The sequence below is a fragment of the Mesoplodon mirus genome, assembly GCF_964341445.2.
Source record: "Mesoplodon mirus genome assembly, chromosome: 6".
In the NCBI taxonomy this organism is placed as follows: Eukaryota; Metazoa; Chordata; class Mammalia; order Artiodactyla; family Ziphiidae; genus Mesoplodon; species Mesoplodon mirus.
The window spans coordinates 13726819-13735728 of record NC_138982.1 but is presented as its reverse complement, the minus strand read 5'-3'; the positions used below and the strand labels follow the sequence as shown (position 1 = coordinate 13735728).

The window sequence follows — 8910 nt, the reverse complement described above, 5'->3', positions numbered from 1 at the left end:
GATTCTTAGCTTAGCTGCTGATGCACTGAAACATTTCATTGTTAAAAACACTGCATGTTCTCAAGTGTTTATGAAAATATGTAATATACATTTATTTTAAGAAGATAAGTATTATTGTTCCATTGTTTTGTTTAGCCACAATGAACCAAAAACCTGACTAGTATGGAGAGGAACTTAACTCCTTATTGACTGGTTAAAAACAAACAAATAAACATAAGGTTAAAATCATGAGTCTATCCTGAATACCGGTAGATTATTCATCATTTTGATAATATTCAGAATACTAACTAAGGGCTGAGTGTCCTTTTTATGATCACCTCCATATAAGAAGGTGGCTGAAAAATTATCCTCAAATTATACAAATATTAGAAACTGCTTTTAGTGTTTGATGGGTGCTCTTTCTCTGATAAAAGTAATGGCAATTTTCCTATAGCATCTTATGCTTAGATTGTTTAAAATAATTGCAGGACATTTTCTAAAAATTAACCTCAAAACACGCTTTCTTGTTTTATAGTAATATAATGGCAGAGATTATATTCTATTGAGGCACTTATCTAAAATATAAACTTTTAAATGTGTGAAATGATTTGTAGATAAAACATTTTTGTTTATTGACATGAATAAACTTAAAAGAATCTATTTTGCCAGTTAAAAAATAAATGTTAGAATTTTTAGGCGATACTTTATTGATCTGATTGAATTCAAGGTGATTTTATCAAATACACAAAATTTTAATATTAAAAAAATTAATATTGATTATTTTGAATGACTGATATATAAATAAATCTATTTAATGTATCATTCAAATGGATCAATATTCTTTATCATTTTGCCAACACAATTTGTTGATTGGTGTGTCTTCCTCAGATTACCTCTAAGTACATTGTAGAATCAGAAAGAACTGAGAGATTGGACGTACACATCAGATGCAGTATTTATCTACATTCCTTTAAGCAGTAAAAACTATTTGAGAAATTTTCTGAAGCTAAAAAAGGAGCTCAATTAAATTTTTAAGTAAAGTCTGATTTGATCAGCCACAGAGAAATGTCCTTACACTAGGACATCATTCACTGAAGTGTAAAAATCAAATAGCTAGAGTCTGAATGCCCATTCTCTGTCTCTGGACTGCCAGTTAAACTTAGTCCAGTGCAAAGCATGGACTTAAGGTCTATGTGACTTGGTGACCCAGGATACTATTCATCAGAATCCTCAAAGCAACTTTTACAAAACCATGTTTAATCATCCTAATTCTCTGAATTTGCCAAGTTCTTCACATCCTCGTTGTGGTCCGGGTTCCAGGAGATCTCACCAAGCTTAATCAGACGCTTTGCCCCTGCCTATTTTGGGCTGCCAGTTTCTCATTTTGGAGAGACAATCAAACTGAGAACTTGTCAGCTGTCCATCAACTGTGGCCAGCAAGCAATAAGTTCTCTAAAAAGAGGTTGAGAGTAGGGAGAAGGTGATTAGCATGACTAGGTAATAACAATGTACGAGAAATACTGTGCTAATAACAGTGCTGATAAATATTCAACAAATATTTATTGTGCACCTACCATAGGCAAGACATTGTTCTAGGTTTTTACACTCTTAGAAAAAAATGGTGGCTGTATAAAATCAAGGGAAATTTTGTTCTATGATGTTTAGTGACATACATCACCAATATGACAGTTTTTGACCTGCAAAGATGTCAATTGCATAGGGCCTAACTATATTTTTGTTCATATATATTTTTATAATAAGTAATGTATAAATATAAATAATATAAATTATTATTATTATAATTTGTACAGAAAAATGTGTTTACTTCCTACAACGGGATAATTATCAGATATTTTTCTAATACATAATTTTCACTATTATACTGACCTTCTCTCCATCATGTTTCTTTCAAATAATTTTGCAGCAACCATGTGAGAATTTCACACTGTGGTTCCTTTGAAGGCAAAACCCACTGCATATTTTCTATCCTGTACTTAGTACAGTACCTTAATATTTAATAAAGGTATATTAAATGAAAGTACATTTCTACATAAGCTTATATATGGGTTCTGGAATACACTTTTGTGCACCTGTGTGTGTGTGTGTGTGTGTGTGTGTGTTAAGCTCACATACACTTAAACACACTTTACATACTTCAGTATATTGAATGGGCAAAGGACTGGCTGTCTATAACAGGGGTCTGTAAACTTTTCTGATCAAACATTATTTGCTTGATTAGACCAAATGCTTACAAAAGTGACTATTTGGTTTTAATATGTGCACTTATCTAATTGAGCTAATATATTTTATTGTTGTTTATGCATATTCATTCTATGAATGCATAAAAGATACTCTGAAAGTTAGAATGAAATTCATCTAGAATAAAAAATTTAAAATGTCTACTTTATCTTATTTATTAATGTTACAAATCTTATTTTTATCACTCGAACGATATTCAATGGAAGAAATGACATTTTGTTTGTACAGAAAAAATAAGTGTTTAGTTATTTTTATAAATACATATGCTTATATATATACTTATATACATTTAAGAATATATATTCTTATTTTTTATAAATTATAAATAAGTTTAATTTATTTTGATACCTGCTTAATGGTGGTCACCACTAAAAAAGATACTTCTCGGGCCTCCCTGGTGGCGCAGTGGTTGAGAGTCCGCCTGCCGATGCAGGGGATACGGGTTCGTGCCCCGGTCTGGGAGGATCCCATATGCCGCAGAGCGACTGGGCCCGTGAGCCACGGCCGCTGGGCCTGCGCATCCGGAGCCTGTGCTCCGCAACGGGAGAGGCCACAACAGTGAGAGGCCCGCATACCGCAAAAAGAAAAAAAAAAAAAAAAGATACTTCTCAAAGACAAGTAGTCCTAAATGGAAGAGGTACATTATTGGTCCCTCTTACTAAATCAGGATGCTAATTTTTCAATCCCATCTCCAATTAAGGCAAGATTTTTGTTTAAATTCACTCACACTGGCATGATGAGTATATTCAGCTGCATTTTCTTTGCTGGAAACTTATAAAGTCACTTGTCAATATTGAGGGCTAGCTTAATTAAAACTAACATAGTCCACAAATCCACTTAACTATGCTCTGTATGGAAATACAACAAAAGCAAACAAATGCCTTGATGATTCCTCCATTGATACCTCTACACTGTGAACTGCTCTCTTGCCTAGGATACATTGCACATGCATATATAACATATGGCCTCTGTGAGAGCCCTTGACACAGGACAGAGTGAGGACAGGGATGCCATTTACATATTGAAAGTTAAATGTATTTCTTATTTTTAGATGAAATGTAAATATAAGTTAAATGAATATAATATTTTGTTTGCATACTTCAAGGATTGTCTGGCTCTTCAAGGTGGATGCACCCCACTTCAAAGACCATAGGCCACAAACATTGATAATGTCAAACTCACAAAGCCTATCAAGTAAAGAATGTTAAATTCTTTCTTTACAAAGATGACAATTTTTGTCAAAACATTCATTTTCTTCATTTTAGTGAACTTGGATAGGTAAAAAAATTCAGTTAAACCTAAGATAAATGTTTATTTACTAGATCTAATAAGTGTACTTGTAAATCCATCATGGCATAAGGTATATTCATTATTCTATGAACTGTTACCTCTTAAATTACACTCATTCATAATTTGTAAAGATACAATTTCAAGTACTAAACCAACTGTAATTTGAAGTGCTTCTGAATAAATAATAATTCTCAGATGTGAGGCATTTCTGTACATTTTGTTTAGAAAGAAATATTAGATTTGTTTCTAATTTTATCACCATATTATAGGGCATGTATTACTGCTATAATCATTAATATTAGATTTAATTTACAAATATTGAAATTGATATAAAATAATAACTGCTAAAAATTAAATATTTTACTCCCAACCCATTCATCTGCACATTGTGTTTACAAAAAAGACAACACCAACAAACTCTTACACACTAAATATTTAATTCTTCTAAGTTATCTTCAATGGCTGCAGTGCTCACTCATGATAATTTCTAATTAATTTTAAATGCCATTTAACAGCCATTGTCCCAACACGTACAGATGAATTAGGAGGCATAATGGTTGTACTGTACAAAGAGTAGCCTGTGTAAACTCTCAAATTAAATCCACACTGTAGTCAAAACTCATTTGATGTTTGCTTTTCCTACTTTGCAGACAAGATGGTCTCAAAAGGCAGAATAGGCTAAAGATGTGTTGGACAACTCTATAAGTACAGTCTCAAGACTCTTGTCATCTTAGCTGTCTAAATTACTTCAACAGGACTCAAGGGAATTTAAAGAGGAGAAATGACATGACAAACAATTATATTCTAACACTCTATTTATAACAATGCCCTTTCAGATTATTGTTCTTCCAGACTGACATATCATTGTAATCTCAGGGATGAATCAAGGGACTTAAGAGTTAGATCACTCACAGCTTGTAGGCAAAGAAAAAAAATACGAATGAAGAGCTGACATTCAGGAAATATAGAGTGACTCAAGGATAAATTCAGCTGGGATGAGCTTAATTTATCAATGTCAATAACAACGGTGAACACGTCGCAAGAATACATGCATATTAATTGAAAATAATTCAGATTAAATCACTGCAGTTTGACATTTTGAGATAGGCACTTTATCTTTTCAAGAAAAAGAGCACTATAAAATCTTTAATCTGAAAACACATCTTAATTGCATGTTATCACCTCCTAATTGCTTCTATATTATATCAAACATTTTGCTAATTACTAGCCTGATCATGGTGTAAATAGCTTGAGGCAAGAGCTCACATCCAGCTGAAGTCTACCGAGCACACTAGGGCCAGGAGGAAGTTGAGCACTTGGTGGATTCATGGGCTTGTACCTTCTTCAGGGGCTGTCCACTTTTAACACAGCTCTCTGGTGAGGTAAACAGGTAAAGATGCTGTGATGAAGATCAGAGATGTTTATTCATCTGTCACATTCTAATACTATTCTTGGAAAAAGTGTGCATCCTTTCTCATCGTACAGATGTGCTCTTTCAGGTGATGGCATGTGAGTTTCTGTCTTTATGATAAAAACAGGCTCAGAGAAAGACAATATTGCATCTACTTTTTAACCTTGATCATTGGGACTTTGTCAGGATAAGGTGCTGTTAAATATCAATTTCTTGTATGGAATCTTTGGTCCACATGTATGCACAAACTTTTAAATATGTTAGAATTTAGACTTCTTCCTCAAAGTAGCAAATAACTTAGAATGGGTAAAATGTCGGTAATTGGACAGCAAATGCTTCTCTGAGAAAAAAAAAAATTAACCAAAGTAGTGACTACATTATCCATATCATTAAAAGTATATGCAAGCCAAAAGATAATAATAGGTTTTTTGAGTTAAGAAAAATTAAAGTAATGAAGTGGTGTTTTTTGATGGTATACTTAGCAAAAAGTTTTCCTCAACTCTTTTTCCTCCTTGTCCTTCTCTTTTTATTCTTGTTTTTGGACTATTACAGAAGTTTATTTAACAAAAAAGTTCAGTAAGAAAATGTACACGGCCCAATCTTCATCATAGTAAAATGTGGAGAGGGGACGTGTGGAAGCAGTTGATTTCTCTGGTGAAGACAGCCATTGTTCATACTCGTTCCAAAGCTTCTAACATGATGATACTATTTCCTCATATTACCACCATTCCAATATTGTTCTGTTGCCCACTAGTTGCCATCTCCACACATTCATCTATCACAAGATTCATAAAGGGATCAAATCCCCTCAATATTCCTTGGACATGTCTGCCACCATTTAATTTCAATGAGAACTTCTTGTCCATAAATTTCTTCAACTCGGGAGGGTGAGCTTTGCTCATGATGTCTACTCGAGGAGCTCAAAGACGCCTCCAAACGGAACTCGAGTTGTCCTTCTCGCTCTCTTTTTATTCTTAAGTAATGTTTAATGTTCACAAGGATTTAAGGAATTGGGATGATTCTACAATATATTTCAAGAAAAATATTTGCCAGGACACAATAAAATGCTCAAAATGTTTCACACTGTTTAATACATCTATTCCCCTTCTAAAAATTTTTTATTTGGAATTCATACCAGAAGTTATGCTTTGGAAAGTTTTCTTTAGCAGTAATTTTTTTTTTTTTTTTTGCGGTACGCGGGCCTCTCACTGCCGTGGCCTCTCCCGTTGCGGAGCACAGGCTCCGGACGCACAGGCTCAGCGGCCATGGCTCACGGGCCCAGCCGCTCCACGGCATGTGGGATCTTCCCGGACTGGGACATGAACCCGTGTCCCCTGCATCGGCAGGCAGACTCTCAACCACTGCGCCACCAGGGAAGCCCTAGTAGTAATTTTATTCTGGCCAGTTACAAAAAAACAAATACTATGTCATTCTACTTACCTGAGATACCTAGAGTAGTCAAATTCATAGAGACAGAAAGTAGAACAATTGTTACCAAGGGCTGGGGTCAGGGAGAGTAGGGAGTTAGTGTTGAGTGGGTACAGAGTTTCAATATGGGATGATGAAAAAGTTCTGGAGATGGACAGTGGTGCTCGTGGCACAAGAATGTAAATGTATTTAATGCCACTGAAGTGTACAGTGGCATTAAAATGATTAAAATTGTAAATTTTATGTTATATTTATTTTAACACAACTTTAAAAAAAAGTGTCAAGAGAGCTTAATGTTTTATTTCTCTTTTTTTCCTTCCAGTTTTATTGAGATATAATTGACACACAGCAGTGAACAAGTTTAAGGTGTACAGCATAATGATTTGACTTACATATATCATGAAATTATTGTTACAATAAGTTTAGTGAACACCCATCATCTCATATAAATACAAACTTAAAACAGAAACAGACTCACAGACTTAGAGGACGAATTTATGGTTACCAGGAGGGGTGGAGGGGGGATGGGATAGTTAGGGAGTTTGGGATTGACATGTCTACACTTCTATATTTAAAATGGATAACCAACAAGGACCTACTGTATAGCACAGGGAACTCTGCTCAATGTATGTGGCAGCCTAGATAGGAGGGGAGTTTGGGTGAGAATGGATACAGGTATATGTATGGCTGAGTCACTTTGCTGTGCACCTGAAACTATCACAGCATTGTTAATTAACTATAATCCAATATAAAATAAAAATTGTTTTTAAAAATTAAAGAAATAGAAAAAATTTTTTCCTTGTGATGAGAACTCAGGATTTACTCTCTTAACTTTCATATATAACATACAGCAGAGTTAATTCTATTTATCATGTTGTTCATTGCACCCCTAGTATTTATATATCTTATAACTGGAAGTTTGTACACTTTGACTGCCTTCATCCAATTCCCCCTCCACCTACTCCCCTCTTCTAGTGGCCACAAATCTGATTTACTTGTTGTTTGTTACTTGTTGTTTTTCCCTTGTTGTTTTTAATATTTTTTCTTTGTATTTAATTTTTGATAGTTTGATGAATATGTGTCTTCATGTGTTTCTCCTTGGATTTATTCTATATGGGATTCTCTGCTCTTCCTGGACTTGACTATTTCCTTTCCCATATTAGGGAAGTTTTCAACTATAATCTCTTCAAATATTTTCTCTTCAAATATTTTCTAAGTTCCTTTCTTTTTCTATTCTTCTTCTAGGACCCTATAATTCTAATGTTGGTGCGTTTAATGTTGTCCCATAAGTCTCTAAGACTGTCCTCAATTCTTTTCGTTCTTTTTTCTTTATTTTGCTCTGAAGTAGTTATTTCCACTATTTTATCTTCCAGGTCACTTATCCATTCTTATGCTTCAGTTATTCTGCTATTGATTCCTTCTAGAGAATTTTTAATTTCATTTATTGTGTTGTTCATCATTGTTTGTTTGCTCTTTAGTTCTTCTAGGTCCTTGATAAACGTTTCTTGCATTTTCTCCATTCTATTTCCAAGATTTTGGATCATTTTTATTATAATTACTCTGAATTCTTTTTCAGGTAGACTGCCTATTTCCTCTTCACTTGTTTGATCTGGTGGGTTTTTACCTTGCTCCTTCATCTGCTGTGTGTTTCTCGGTCTTCTCATTTTGCTTAACTTACTGTGTTTGGGGTCTCCTTTTTGCAGGCTGCAGGTTTGTAGTCCTTGTTGTTTTTGGTGCCTGCCCCCAGTGGCTAATGTTGGTTCAGTGGGTTGTGTAGGCTTCCTGGTGGAGGGGACTAGTGCCTGTGTTCTGGTGGATGAGGCTGGATCTTGTCTTTCTGGTGGAGAGGACCATGTCTGGTGGTGTGTTTTGGGGGGCCTGTGACCTTCTTATGATTTTAGGCTGCCTCTCTGCTAATGGGTTGTGCTGTGTTCCTGTCTTGATAGTTTTTTGGCATAGGGTGTCCAGCACTGTAGCTTGCTGGTTGTTGAGTGGAACTGGGTCTTAGCATTGAGATAGAGATCTCTGGGAGAGCTTTTGCCATTTGATATTACATGGAGCTGGGAGGTCTCTGGTGGACCAATGTCCTGAACTCGGCTCTCCCACTTAAGAGGCACAGGCTTGACACCCGGCCAGAGCACCAAGACCCTGTCAGCAACACAGCTTCATTTAGAAGCTCTTAAATAGTCCATATATAGAGAAGCAATTTGGAACCCTATTACTGACTTGCTCCATGATCCCATAACCTAGGAAATTCTTTGATGAATTTAAGAGGTCTAAAATCTCTAGATCTCTCATGAAACTTCTTTGTTAGTCTAGAGGGCATCGAGTACCTGAGTCTCCGGAGAGCCTCAGCCTCTACTACCAGTGCATCTCCTCCCTGGTGGAAGTGTTCAGGATATTCTTTTGATGCAAAATATTGCTATTGGATGACACTTGGACTGATCTTTCAACCCTGCTATTATGTACTGACTGACTTACCACAGAATGTGGAACTTTGCAGAAGGTTCTGTTTAACGAGTTTATTTCCTATTCCTAACACC

General features: G+C 35.3%; 1 protein-coding gene across 1 annotated transcript; it reads right to left on the bottom strand.

The window, feature by feature from the left end:
• Window positions 1-5514: 5514 nt before the first annotated feature.
• On the bottom strand, window positions 5515-5896 carry LOC309806341 (small nuclear ribonucleoprotein G-like). The gene has a single exon (XM_082625109.1). It carries the CDS (start codon window positions 5839-5841, stop codon window positions 5653-5655), a length of 189 nt encoding a protein of 62 aa, XP_082481235.1. The 5' UTR covers window positions 5842-5896; the 3' UTR covers window positions 5515-5652.
• Between the last annotated feature and the right edge of the window lie 3014 nt (window positions 5897-8910).

What these genes read in the sequence shown, in the direction of transcription:
- LOC309806341 (XM_082625109.1), bottom strand. Translation starts at nt 5,841, where the DNA reads ATGAGCAAAGCTCACCCTCCCGAGTTGAAGAAATTTATGGACAAGAAG.